Here is a 13,155-nt window from a genome sequence, read left to right on the forward strand (position 1 = left end):
GTTAGGGTTGAGTACATGTTTTTAAATCTCAAAGTGATGATTTAAAAATGTGCTTAAAACAGTCCTCAATTGGATATTTTTGTTTTCTTTCCTTTGGAATTTTTGTACAGAATGTACCAGCGAATGTATGCCGCCCGTCGTACCAATGAGAATGATTGGCATTCTTTTCTTTCACCAAATATCCGCACTTACATGGCTACTCCAATGTGTCTCTGTGTTTCAATATATCGTTCATCATTAAACCCTTTTGTAAGCCATGTGCAAGCAGCTTTTGTTGAAGCTGATTACAACCAATTTTCCCCTGGTAAAAAGGGAATATATTGAGCTAGTTACCCAAGTCGAGAGCATTAGCTACTTCTCGATATTCATGGTTCCGACTGCTGAGATCTTTAATTTTAAGATTTCCAAGAGCTCATACATCATCACAAAGATCACGCTTTAAATTCATCAAAATACAATTTGTAGAACTATTATGCAACTCGTCATAGGCAATCAACCACACTCCACGTAACTTCCACGAGGCGATTCAACCAACATTAAATATTCATTCTGAAAACAATTGAAGATGGAATACCAATGAGAAATGTTTGGAGTAAATCATCTTCCAATTTCAGGGCATAAGAGTAATTAAATGACATTTGGGGGACATGAGAGTATTTTGCCGTGTTTCATATTGTTTGTTATTTAGTTATTTGCTCGACTTTACGCTGACCACCGACTGTATTAAGGGACAAACGAGAATGGAGGCAATGAAATTCTTATCACGACTCATTTTTGTTTGAATTGGATGAAGTTCCGCCGCTATCGCCGCTCTCATTACTGCCCTCTTCTTGGTCATCTTCGACTTTATCTGCGGATTCGCCGCTATTTGTAGTTGACTCTGATTCTTCGGAGCTATCCTTTCCCGCCCCTGCTGCAGCCGCCTCGGCGGCCTCCTTGGCGAGCCTGATGAGATTAGCGCTAGCCCACTTGAGGAAATTTTCACGACATGCTGCATCATCTTGGATCCTCTTTTCAAACGCTTTCTTGTCCATTGTTATCATGGTGATACCATAATAGTAGGCTTGAGCGGGACAGCCAAGCCACATGAGGAAGTCAATCGCACCAAGATCTCCTTCACTAAACCCGATTGGCTTTGAGACATCTTGTCGTAATTGCGTGAACAAGTCATCACTTTTGGCAAAACATGCCTTTTCTACAAACTTGACACAAACTTGTACCCAGTTCAGAATAGCCTCAGGGTCAAGAGAGCCATGGTGGTGTCGAAATTCGATGGTGCGTTTTCCATCTTGGTAAGGAGTTCCTAGACCTGCTAATTTGAACGCGAGGCGGCCTAAATCTAATGATTCGCCAAAATTGTTGAGCAACGAGTTGTTATCGGGATATTCTAAAATATTCTCAAGAATCTGGGCTCGTGTGAGGCCAGGGTTCTCTCGGCTAGAACGAGACTGGAAAAGAGGAGGGCACCAGAAATTATTCGATACACGCTCCGATGGAAACATTAACATTAATTGTGGCTCATATGTATACGCAATTGCAAAAAGCTGCTTCAGGATTGGGAATTGGAGACCATTATACGAGTTACCTACATGGACATGTAAGCCTGCGGTGTGGTCAACACATACTCTGCAATTTTGTCTTATCGTTCTCAACACCTTAGTGATAGTATCTTTCGCAGACTCACTGTAGTAGTATGGAGGAGAAACTATCTCCATGCCATTTTTCGTGTAGAGCTCGTTCCACTCTTTAGGTATCCTGTCTGGAAAGGCCTTGTCATCGCCAACGGTGATGTCGCCTTTCAAGAGCCAGCACGTTTTGGATTCCTCTTCCGTAGTCTCATCTCCCAAAACAACTGATGGGATACCAACAGCTCTTAGTTTCTTACAGATGTCTTGGTCGATGTTATATATGCTATTGAGATTTTTACCATCCACCTCGCGAGGATCTTTGGGGTGGGGATCATGCTTATCTGCATCTACTGTAGCTAAAATAAATTCGAGCTCGAGACCGAATGTGAGATCAGTTTCAACTTTCACTGGGGGCGCAGTGTCTGAAGTGTTTTCTTCTGACATTTTATTTGAAATAGATGTTGTTCTGTTGTGTATTAGGGCTGGTTAATGAATCTTCTATCACTACAACTCAATAAGTATTTAAGTAAACTAACAATTGCATTGTTGTATGGTAGTTATGTAGTTCAAAAGAAATTTCCAATTTCTTTCATGTATGTGTGATAACGTTTTGTTCAATCTTTGTTCTCAAACAAAGCCTAGATGTTTACTAGCGCATATAGTTTTTCAACTAGGACACAATAGTAATACTGTAACTGTTATTGAGATCATACTACTCACTATTATATATACCGTAGTTAATGATGTACGGTTCTTGGTATCATACTAAGAAAATGATTCCAAAGATATAATGATATTCTGGAATTCAATATACTAAAGATCATAGAAACACAGTCACCAATGTAATTCTGAGGCCACAATATTATTAATAATGATGGTAATTCACTTGTTCTAAGCAAAATAATACAAGCTCCTGTACTTATGTACCAGAGTCAGACTGGATTACATTATCCACCAAAGCATAAAAATTCCAAGCATCGATAAGTCGCCGTAGCGTTAAAATGTTTAAACACACTCAAATTTCTCTAATTCTAACAATGAGTATACAATGAATGATTAAGAGGAAGTTTCGACTACCGATGAGCTGACTATCTATCCAAGCAACAGCGTTGCTGGTCGTGGTTTATGAGAAATCTATCTTCATTATAGCATCCTCTTCTCTTTCTTGTATGGCTTTCATCCTTTCTTTTGCAAATGCATCTGCTCTCTCCTCTCTTATCTCTTCAATGGGGTATATGAACCGAACAATGTTTTTTGGACCGAGTCTAATCATACCAGATTGATTAGCAAAGTAAATTGACCACAATAATCTCCATCTCTTTATTCAATTCCCTGATATTAGTCGATACTTACGTGAAGTATGCACCACCTTGTCGCACAGTCTCCCATATTACATCCCGAAATCCCTCATCCGCATCTTCCCCATCAAACTCTTCCATTTCGAATCGATCAACTAGCCACAATCTAAACGTTTCTATGTCCAAGTCTCTACACTCGCCACAGTACTCATACAAAGCTGCTTGTACCGCTTCATCCGACATCAGATTATCTAGAGTCTCCATATCGTCTTCGTCTGGCTCGCCAATTGGTGATGGCCAAGATATAGAATCAAGCTCGCTTATTAGAGGCCAGCCTGTTGCAATACGTTTCACAATCCCGAAGCCAGGGAATGGTTCCCATCTATAAACATTGGAATTAATTATGGTTTGCTTTATTCATAACTATTGACATATAGATCATAACGAATATTGAAACTCACAAGAATAGTTCTCGCTTCTCATCCGCAACGCCTAAAAAGTTTCGAAACTCTAAGGATGTAAGGTTGATACCGCCATGATCTCTGATGTACCGAAAGAATGTTGGTTCTGATAAAAGTCCCATGGTATCTAATGCCAACTTCAATGGTCCGCGATTGCTAAATAAATGCTCAGTAATTTCATTCCACCTTGGACATAAGTAAGTCACTTTCGGAGGTTTTATGTTGAAATGATCTAATGGATCAGGACTTCCTTCCTCAAAACAATGCTGTTTACTAATTCTCGTTGATACGTTGTTCGCGACTATGAACCTCTTGATCTGGCTCCTAGTTTGGGGTATTCCGTAAGGCCATCCGGACCCAATGCGAATACCACTATCGTCTATCTGAGATTTTGCATCAGGATGATCTTTTGAGAGGTATCTCATCCCTCGCTTGTCCGTTCTTATTTTCTTTGCTTCGGGCCCGAATTCCCTAACATTTTCCCAAAATCCTTCTGAAAAGAGAAAAGAATACCATTGTGTTGGCACTGGCCAGTAATCATACGTGTGAAAATTATCAATCTGACCTCTTTTTGGTTTTCGATTCAATGGTGGGGCTTTTCTAGATGTTTGGTAAGCTTTGTTCTTATCGGTGAACCAGCTTGTCTTAATGATTCCCAAATTGGGGAGACCAGGACCACCACGGTTATACATCTGAGTCACAAGAGGCGTCGGTTGACCTCCCCAGATCTGTTCACGGAATTAGTATTCGAATTTTCTCGTAATAAGGGAAGGCTTAAATTCTCAATAAATGAGTATCCTAGTTCGGCTAGAGGTTCATCTTCAAAGTAAGGTTCATTCTCGCCTTCGGCCGCTTTGTAATCGGAATCGTCTCTCTCATTGATAATGGACCGTCGTATAGCATGCTAAGTCGCATTGTGAATCAGATAAAGAGTTTGACTATCCATGCTTCACCCAGTAACTTACTGCAAATTCATGAACCAGAGTAGTTGCAATTCTCAAACGGTTTCCCATCCTGTATGTAGATATTAATAGACGGTCGCATGCTAGGTATCCAAGCAACCCACTTTTCGGCATCTGTCAAATCATCTCTTAAAAGAGGTTGTGCCATCTCCGTAGAAACAAGAACCTCAATCCTATCAAATATTGTGTGGTTTCTTGTTATTGCGTTACGGCTTGTGCGAGATCGAGGCAAACCAGTTGTAACCTCCTCATACCCGCTGTGAAATCCGAATACAACCTTCGATGTCATGTTTTGGATTGAGTTCTCAAGTATCCGCGGGGAAGAGCGACTGGTTCTTTCACTATGAGTCCTGGAGAAGAATCGTTGCAATTTGATTCCTTTAATGCTTTCGGGCACATCTTCGTAACTGCCATTGAGGAGTGCATCTAGCCTAACAAGCATATCAGCTTGTATATATTATGATTAGAATTAGATGATTGCACACACCACGAGTATTTGCATTCGTTGTGTAACATCATTGTTGCCAACTGTAAGCAAGGCTTCAATAGAGTCCACACAACTGGATTATCTGCCTAACAGGCGAGCAACATAAGTTTAGCCTAAATGTAAATTATGTGAAAGATATTCAGTGCAAATACTCACCATCCAAAAACCTATTTCATCTCCAAGAATTGGTATCGCTCCCTTATGCTTCGGCATGTCATTTTCTGTTAACCATTTACTCTCCTCGAAGCAAGGATGAATAGGATTCCGTAGATTGTGAAGAAAAACATCTGTATCCAAAGCTGCCAAGCATTTCATGGTGTAGAGATCGAATGTCGTGAAACCGTTGAATCTATTTCTTTGATATGTTTCCAATTCATAATAACTTTCTTTCCAATTGCCCCTCCTTATACTTCGATGAGATTTCGAATAATCCTCCCGAGGCGTAACACCGCTCTTTGCTTCGTTGCCCAATATTCGATGATCGACAGATGCAAATCTTCCTAAGGGTCGGCCGTACTTTTTGGCAAGGCTTGTCCATCCGAGGGTGTAGAGAGATCGTTCGCCTAGAAGTGTAAGTTAGTATTTGGGGTTTTTTCTTTAACAATTGCAAGAGGATAGACGGTTCGGAAAACTTACTCAATGATAGCAATTGTCCTGTGGTATCATAATATATTTTGCCAATTGCCCTTGCCTCATCATATATCACATCTGGTGCGTCTGCCATACTTTCGAAATAATGTTTCCACAATCACCATAAATGGTAATCAAATTCCGGTTCAGCAGGGGGAATTCGTATATATACACTCAGGTAAGGACTTTATATATGACCATGACCACAATTCACTCTCAAGGTTGGCCTCTTCTTTCAATTGATGCAATTTAATAAAGATTTGATTTATCTAAATGTTGAATGTGATTTTGCGACTTGCAGGCAATTCAATAATTCTTTGTCTGCAACCAGCCAACAGAAGACTATCGCATCTAAAAATTAATAGTAAATGCCTTCGAAAATCCAAAGATCCAAAGATCAATGAATGAAAGAATGAAAAATAGAATGGCTCGAATTAGACAAAGAAGTTTTTAGATACATCAAGAAACAATTCGATTACTCTGATTGTCAAGAAAGGTTGCATTATTAACGCAGTTGAAGGAAAAAATAATTCAAAGTGTCTCTCCGACGGAGCGTTAATTTGTACACTTCTGCAGAACCAGTAGCAGAGATCTTTGTCTTACTCATCAAAGAACCTATCTTGTATATCTCTCTGTCGTTCTGCCCAATGAGTGTCTGCCGGGTACTGCGCTGCAGGGTGTTGTCCTTTTGAGTCTTGTTCAGTTCGAGTCTCCTGATATGTCTTGCTAATTACAGTTCCCATGGTCCCTCCTACAGTCGTAACATCAAGACCAGGATATAATTTTCTAGACTTTCTCTCTTCTGACGGATCGCTTTCTGTCAATTCCTCACTTCTCTTCACAGGATCTTTTGTTTCCTTCTCTTTTCTTGCAACTCTGCATCCTAAATAAAATTTTGTTTTTGAACCGTAGTTTCGGAAAAGCCTTGCGAAATGTGGTATGCCTGTGATGATGAGACCAATGGCGTGTTCAGTGATGGTAACTATCCATATTGCTGTAATATACCAAAAATGATCAGGATGAACATTAACATAAACTCGCCAATAGATGTTCATGCCTGCGGATAGAACTGCTCTACTGATCATCAATACAAAACTACTTTCATCGAAAACTGAAACTTACAAGAAGCCTGTACTAAAGATCAATAAGATGCCCATTTTCTTCCGCATCGTCATCGATTTCAGTCTGCTCACTGCCACCATCGGAACCAGGAATAGAAATACGTCAGTTATTAGACCGAAAATCCCCTTCGGTAGGTTAAGAGTCTGCACTTTCTGAGTGTTGGATGCAACATAATATCTTGAGAGTGGAAATCCCCAGATAGCATCGAGGATGGTAATAACGGTGTAAAACAAAGTGACCATCGTTATACCAATATAACACATTGTCCGGATTAGTTTGAGGGGGTTAAACACTTCGAGGTACATTAAGAATATGGTGATTTTGATTAAACCAATAGATATAGGAGGTAGTAGGATACCTAGAGCTATCGATGCACGACTGCGGAAAGATATCGATTTGTATACTGAGGCATCCCATGAATGAATGCCGGTCTGACCAAAACCGGTCGCCCCAATCTATAACATGATCGAGGATTCAGTTCAAATCTTGAAGCTAACGTTGGGTATTGGGAGACTTCATATGGATTTTATGCTCACCAAGATACTGACAAAGCTACCAACGGTAGTCAGAACAGCGAATGTAAAGATAATGTCGCTCCAAGCCCACTTAATAGGATGTACTAATTTAAAGATTACCCATATTCTTACGAAAATGCAAATTGCTATTATGCCAAAACCGATACCACAGAACACCCACAGAATAGGACGTATATTGACCGGATTTGCAAAGTTAGAAGTCACTCCTGCTGGAGGAGGAATGATTCCAATTACCGCAAGAACTGAGTTCGGTATTTGAGTGACATCGATGGCTTCGGCACGATGGAAGACCAATGGAGTCATGACAGTGGCCTTTCAAAAGATGAGATGTGAGATGCTTTTGATGATCAAATTTGTAAACCTATTTATAACGGAATTTATACTTTTTGGCTCAGTCGTTTGAAGAAGTAGGGCAAGAAGGTAAGTGAGTAGCTTGAAGGTTTGCTAGGGAGGAACCATGGCTACTAAATAATCATGTAACCACACAAGATGATCTAAAAGAGACCAATAGGACCCAGATCTGTATGTAGATGTTGAACTTGTATAGAGATCTCCAAATTCAAGTACTTCTTCTTTATCTTTTCAGAAGGCAGTGCAATCATATGGCATTTGCCGAATTGATTCGTTTGGTAGTATATTGAGCATCGGAAAATGCCTCATGACGGAACATGGCTAATACCGGAAAACTAACGAATTCTTTCATGTTTGAAAGTAAATTTTCTAATTCGAAACAATATTAAGAATCGATAACGATTTGTGATGCTGACGGGTGTTTAAGGCCCCTAATTAGATTTTGGATGTGTAAACACCGAGGAGAGAGACCACTTGTAAACCCCCTTGAGTATTGCCGAATCATTCTGATCACATGATACTGGACTCGTTATCAGCATGTCTTGGATTTTCTCACAAGCTCTCTCAAGATTTTGAAGCAGTTTAGTATATACTGCACACATCGTTTAAAAGCCTTGGATTTTTGGCTAAAAATCATGTGAGTACTGTATTAATTGAATGAATGTGGCGGCACATAGCGGAGTATAAAGAAAGGAAACCTTCTTTTCCGATATAAATAGAAATGTTCAAGGAAACCCTGGGGCGGCAATTGTCGTGCAGCATTCAGTAATTCTCTCCACTAGCAATCCAGAGGCCAAGTTTGACAAACAGCTACAATACGATAGACATTGAGTGTTTCCATTTAAAACATCAAAATACGATGTGTCGTGCATTGAAAAGTATGGAAATGCAAAGAATAAGTAGTTTTAGTGAGATGACGCACAAGTGAACTGACTGAAAGTGAGTTCAGAGCGGATGCACTTGCATTCACATCGTTCCTTTAGTAAAGAGGTATATTCATAGAGAGAAACTAAGAAAACAAAGAAAGAAAGAAAGTAGATGACAACAATGACACTCATGTAACCTTCACGACCACCCAAAAGCGAAACCAGGTGATGCCAGTACAAAGAATAGCCAGATTGAGATGGTGATTGATCTTTATGGGAACTGGTTTTCCTCTGGGTTCTACTTCCGTTGTGAGATTTCCCCGATCTGATTGAAGTTGAACCAGACCCGCGAGCCTTTTGAACTCTGTACTGTTCAACAAACTGAAATCGAGAAGTAACCCAATGCGCTGGTATTGAGTTCTGTCACTGGACTACATGTCACAAATTGTTGTTCGTTAAGTGGGAACTATTAAGAATCAACATGAAAATTTGTGGATTCATAAATGAAGGCACTTAGCATGCGATGTAGTAAATGTTCCGTACCTGTTAGGTTCATGGTGTAGTGAGGTCCTAGATTTCATCCAGTCCATGCGATAATCAATCACGAGAAGTCTCCCATTTTCATGGGGCCAAACTGAAAGATCATGAACCAAGAAAACATAAAACGTTTGTGTGTCCGAGTATCATTAATGCTTCTGAAGATAATCCATAGTCGCTGGCCTTTTTTCGAATATTGCAGCCTGATATGAATATTATACTTTTGAAATAAAAACAAATTAGAACCAACTGCGTGACGGAAAACTACCCATTTTCCCCTACTTTCTACTGGTACCTCGATCCTTTCCTCTACCATCCAGCATCTTAAACCTCTTTTGAAAACCTTCACCAGTTTGCATACCACTCCCTCTGGGGCCATCCTCGACACTTCTCTTTCTGCTCTTCTCCAGAACATCCTTCATCCCACCACCGCTACCACTCTTTCTCTTCGTCAACCTCTCAATTCTATCAATACCCTCACCCAATCCCCTCCATTCTTCACCACCGTATCCAGCATCTTGTCTTCCACCAGCTTTGTTTTTCTTCGCCCGATCCTTTTTGTTTTCCTTTGGTAATCTCGTGTAATTTCTTTCTTCATATTCTCTTCTTTCATCATCCTCCTTCTTTTCCTTGTCACTCTTCGATCTTCGGCCGCCAGCTATAATGTTCGAACCAATGCTGGCCTCAGCAATTGGAGCAGCAGATAATTCTGTATTGATAAATTCATCCAAGGTTGCAGATTTGTTCGCTTTCTTGTCTTTCTTTTCGCGACGTTCGGTGGTAGGCATAGCAGTTGCAGTGATGCGAGGAGGTTTGTAAATACCATCAGAGGAATGCTTCGAATCATCTTCGGTGGCAGCGGCAGGTCTAAGAAGAGATGAAGGATTTGGTCGGTATTGTAGATCATCAATTTGCGAGTTCTCGAGAGGTGCTCCATCTCCATCTGCATCGCTATCATCCTCAGATTCTGAATCGTCTTCATCGCTTGGCGCATCACCTTTAGTTCCAATTGGTTTTGGTGTAGGCGCAAGAGCTCGAATGGCATCGTCGGACGCTCGGAGTACTTTATCGATTTGATATTTTAGTCGACCTTCCAGTGGTCGAACGCCCTTCTCAAGGTATACCCTCAATTCCACCAACTTCTTCACCACCGCATTATCCAATTCTTCTTCGTCCTCGCCTGACACATCTTCTTTTTGGTTCCTGATCTTGAGAATTATAATAAAGACTAAGTTTTGGAGATATGATAGAAGAAGCTCATTTTTCACATCTAAGAGTGAAATACCATCAGTGGGAGGTTTGATAAGTGAACTCTCTGGGGCTGATTCAATGGCCGAATTCAATGATTGTGTAAGAGTGGTCAATAATGCCGGAAGGGAAGTTTCGACGGCCATGATTTCGTCGTTACGTTTCTTTCAATTGAATGTAACGTGGACAAGAACGCGTTGCGTATGATTTATCGGGTTATGAAGAATTGTAAGAGTTTCCACTTGAAAGAAGAAGATTTCAATTGATTGTATCGATAAGAAAATTAATTTGTCCAGGGGAATAAATTTCTGTTTGCGCCGGCCAAATATTAATCCTTTTCCGTGTTTCATGCGGCCGCTGCGGCGAGGCCAGATTAATTGAAAGCCAGCCCGTTCAAGTTCCCCAGAGTGGTAGCAAGTAACAACCAAGGAGTTTATCAAGTTGATTTATTTCGATATCAACATCTTATAATTATTTTCTCAAAGTTTGAACAATTTCCTAGCTATTATCAAGCCCACCTCATATGAGAGAATTTACACATTACTTCTTTGCTGGCAGTTTATGCTGAATTCAACATAAGGATCAAGGGTTGGATCTTCGTAAGCTCCCCTTTCACGCGCAGTGTTTCCCTTATGATTTCCCGAATTATAATTTTACTCTCAAATCGTATCAAGCTCACAAACCGCCAGGTAAACACTCTTCACTATGCGTTTAAAAGACCTCAGACCGTCTGCGGCCCTTATTGCGACCTTTCTCGTCGCTCCCGAACCATCTTCAGCTTTCTACCTTCCTGGTGTTGCGCCGACATCATACTCACCCGGCGCCAAAGTTCCCTTATTTGTGAATCGACTTACACCTGTTGGTTCTTATGATGATGGCCAATTAAGATCAGTAGTGTCTTTCGATTACTATCACCCGGCCTTCCATTTCTGCAGACCAGATCCAAAACCAGAATATGTCTCGGAAAGTTTGGGTAGTATTCTTTTCGGCGATCGCATCATGACTTCGCCCTTCAACCTGAAGATGGGAGTTAACGAGACATGTACACAACTTTGCGAAGAGAAGAAGTTTGATCAGAGCTCGGCACATTTTGTGAACAGAAGGATACAGCAGGGGTTTGCGCTCAATTGGTTGGTTGATGGCTTACCAGCAGGTCAGTTGATTGAGGATGAAATTACACAAACGAGGTTCTATAGTCAAGGATTCGCATTGGGGAGTAGCGATCAGAAGGACATGCACTTGAACAATCATTATGATATCTTTATCGACTACCATGAGGTATCTGCTGGTCAAATGAGAGTTGTTGGTGTCATTGTTCAGCCTTCCTCGAGGACAATGAATGAAAATCCAGGGGACCCAGAATGCGGTGCTGGAGGACCAAAAGTAGTCCTTTCAGAATCTGGAGAGACAGCCGTCACGTATTCGTATAGTGTCTGGTGGCAACCATCCACAACGGCTTGGGCTACCAGATGGGATAAATACCTTCATGTTTTTGATCCCAAAATTCATTGGTTCTCTCTGATTAACTCGGCTGTCATTGTGGTATTTCTCGTCATCACAGTCCTTTCGATTCTTATGCGAACTTTGAGAAAAGATATCCAGAGATATAATAGACTCGATTCGATCAACCTTGATGACTTATCAGGAACATCTGTTGCTGTCGAGGACGGAGTCCAAGAAGATTCTGGATGGAAATTGGTACATGGAGATGTGTTCCGTACACCAGGACGTCCATTGATTTTGAGTGTATTTCTCGGCAATGGAGCTCAATTGTTTGTTATGACGGGCTTCACAATTGCCTTTGCACTTTTGGGATTCCTTTCACCATCCAATCGTGGATCTCTCGGTACTATTATGATCCTTCTGTATACTGTACTCGGTTTTATCGGAGGATATACTTCAGCCCGCGTATACAAGTCTTTTGGTGGTGAACAATGGAAGCTCAACATTGCTTTAACTCCAACGCTCGTTCCGGGTATCGTCTTTAGCACATTTTTCCTTCTTAACCTATTTCTTTGGGCCAAGGAATCCTCTGGAGCAGTACCGTTCACAACAATGCTCGTCATCGTTGCTATATGGTTCTTCTTCTCCTTGCCTTTATCATTTGCCGGAAGTTGGGTTGGGTTCCGTCAACCACCTATCGCATCTCCAGTCCGCACCAACCAAATACCACGTCAAATTCCTCCTTCCACATCGTACATGCGTCCAATTCCATCCATGCTTCTCGTGGGTATCTTGCCATTTGGGGCAATCTTTGTTGAACTTTACTTCATCATGTCTTCCATTTGGTTCTCAAAGGTTTACTACATGTTCGGCTTCCTCTTTTTATGTTACGGTCTCATGATCATTACCTGCGCCGCTGTCACTGTTCTTATGATATATTTCTTACTTTGTAGCGAAAATTATCACTGGCATTGGAGAGCATTTATGACGGCTGGTGCCAGCGCTGGTTATGTGTTTGCAAATGCCATGATCTACTGGGTGACAAAGCTACAACTTGGTGGCTTGGCTGGTAGTGTACTTTACATTGGGTATAGTGCATTAATCTCGTTTTTGTTTTTCATCCTTACTGGTAAGTTTACAATCCACAACAATTCCATTCGAGATTATACTAATAAGCCATTCAGGTTCAATCGGATATTTCGCTTGTTGGGCTTTTGTTCAAAAGATTTATGGATCTATTAAAATCGATTAGGGTGTGATTTGGTTGGGTCACAACGTCCCTCCATAAGATCATGACATGTTCGATTATGTGAGATTGCGGGCACGCTGGAAGGGTTTCAGAGCAAGGCAAGTCGTCTATGTACCATAAAGCTGGATTTTTCTTGATTTCGGTGGTATCTTCAATTCAATCCGTGTGATGCGATGATTAAAATATTTATAGCGACGGCGGTCCAAAGAGGCATGGTGAGGTGCAAAGGCGTTTGATTAGGGTGGGATGTATTAGTACACAGTGAAAATGAATTATTACTTTATTGTGTCATGTTTTCGGCGGTCTGGAAATGATAAGTTGCTATTGAAGGCCATGT

The 13,155-nt window shown here is 41.0% G+C and overlaps 5 protein-coding genes across 5 annotated transcripts; 1 reads left to right on the forward strand and 4 right to left on the reverse strand.

Moving 5' to 3' along the window:
• Window positions 1-348: 348 nt before the first annotated feature.
• Window positions 349-2,219, reverse strand: BCIN_06g07530 (hypothetical protein). Its single transcript, XM_024693753.1, has one exon. It carries the CDS (start codon window positions 2,070-2,072, stop codon window positions 762-764), a length of 1,311 nt encoding a protein of 436 aa, XP_024549539.1. The 5' UTR covers window positions 2,073-2,219; the 3' UTR covers window positions 349-761.
• Window positions 2,220-2,666: 447 nt separating this feature from the next.
• Window positions 2,667-4,781, reverse strand: BCIN_06g07540 (hypothetical protein). The gene is made up of 4 exons (XM_024693754.1): window positions 4,353-4,781; window positions 3,388-4,291; window positions 2,982-3,308; window positions 2,667-2,893 (listed from the first exon to the last, which is right to left on the reverse strand). Exons 2-4 carry the CDS (start codon window positions 4,077-4,079, stop codon window positions 2,752-2,754), a joined length of 1,161 nt encoding a protein of 386 aa, XP_024549540.1. The 5' UTR covers window positions 4,080-4,291; window positions 4,353-4,781; the 3' UTR covers window positions 2,667-2,751.
• A 1,156-nt stretch (window positions 4,782-5,937) lies between these two features.
• BCIN_06g07550 (hypothetical protein) lies at window positions 5,938-7,738 on the reverse strand. The gene is made up of 3 exons (XM_024693755.1): window positions 7,125-7,738; window positions 6,589-7,043; window positions 5,938-6,540 (listed from the first exon to the last, which is right to left on the reverse strand). Exons 1-3 carry the CDS (start codon window positions 7,425-7,427, stop codon window positions 6,066-6,068), a joined length of 1,233 nt encoding a protein of 410 aa, XP_024549541.1. The 5' UTR covers window positions 7,428-7,738; the 3' UTR covers window positions 5,938-6,065.
• A 1,274-nt stretch (window positions 7,739-9,012) lies between these two features.
• Bclcp5 lies at window positions 9,013-10,386 on the reverse strand. The gene has a single exon (XM_001547319.2). It carries the CDS (start codon window positions 10,270-10,272, stop codon window positions 9,157-9,159), a length of 1,116 nt encoding a protein of 371 aa, XP_001547369.1. The 5' UTR covers window positions 10,273-10,386; the 3' UTR covers window positions 9,013-9,156.
• A 149-nt stretch (window positions 10,387-10,535) lies between these two features.
• Window positions 10,536-13,109, forward strand: BCIN_06g07570 (hypothetical protein). Its single transcript, XM_024693756.1, has 3 exons — window positions 10,536-10,725; window positions 10,816-12,698; window positions 12,754-13,109. The coding sequence occupies exons 2-3, from the start codon at window positions 10,832-10,834 to the stop codon at window positions 12,819-12,821; spliced, it is 1,935 nt and encodes a 644-aa protein (XP_024549542.1). The 5' UTR covers window positions 10,536-10,725; window positions 10,816-10,831; the 3' UTR covers window positions 12,822-13,109.
• The last annotated feature ends 46 nt before the right edge of the window (window positions 13,110-13,155 follow it).

The sequence above is a fragment of the Botrytis cinerea genome, chromosome 6 (genome assembly GCF_000143535.2).
Source record: "Botrytis cinerea B05.10 chromosome 6, complete sequence".
Lineage (NCBI taxonomy): Eukaryota > Fungi > Ascomycota > Leotiomycetes > Helotiales > Sclerotiniaceae > Botrytis > Botrytis cinerea.

Bases quoted from the DNA above. Each gene is read 5' to 3' on its own strand.
- BCIN_06g07530 (XM_024693753.1), bottom strand. From the start codon at position 2,072: ATGTCAGAAGAAAACACTTCAGACACTGCGCCCCCAGTGAAAGTTGAA.
- BCIN_06g07540 (XM_024693754.1), bottom strand. From the start codon at position 4,079: ATGTATAACCGTGGTGGTCCTGGTCTCCCCAATTTGGGAATCATTAAG. The intron at 3,309-3,387 runs GTGAGTTTCAAT...CAATGTTTATAG, and splicing joins GAGAAGCGAGAACTATTCTT to ATGGGAACCATTCCCTGGCT. The intron at 2,894-2,981 runs GTAAGTATCGAC...TGGTATGATTAG, and splicing joins CAAGGTGGTGCATACTTCAC to ACTCGGTCCAAAAAACATTG.
- BCIN_06g07550 (XM_024693755.1), bottom strand. From the start codon at position 7,427: ATGACTCCATTGGTCTTCCATCGTGCCGAAGCCATCGATGTCACTCAA. The intron at 7,044-7,124 runs GTGAGCATAAAA...ATCATGTTATAG, and splicing joins GTAGCTTTGTCAGTATCTTG to ATTGGGGCGACCGGTTTTGG. The intron at 6,541-6,588 runs GTAAGTTTCAGT...GATGATCAGTAG, and splicing joins ATCTTTAGTACAGGCTTCTT to AGCAGTTCTATCCGCAGGCA.
- Bclcp5 (XM_001547319.2), bottom strand. From the start codon at position 10,272: ATGGCCGTCGAAACTTCCCTTCCGGCATTATTGACCACTCTTACACAA.
- BCIN_06g07570 (XM_024693756.1), top strand. From the start codon at position 10,832: ATGCGTTTAAAAGACCTCAGACCGTCTGCGGCCCTTATTGCGACCTTT. The intron at 12,699-12,753 runs GTAAGTTTACAA...TAAGCCATTCAG, and splicing joins TTTGTTTTTCATCCTTACTG to GTTCAATCGGATATTTCGCT.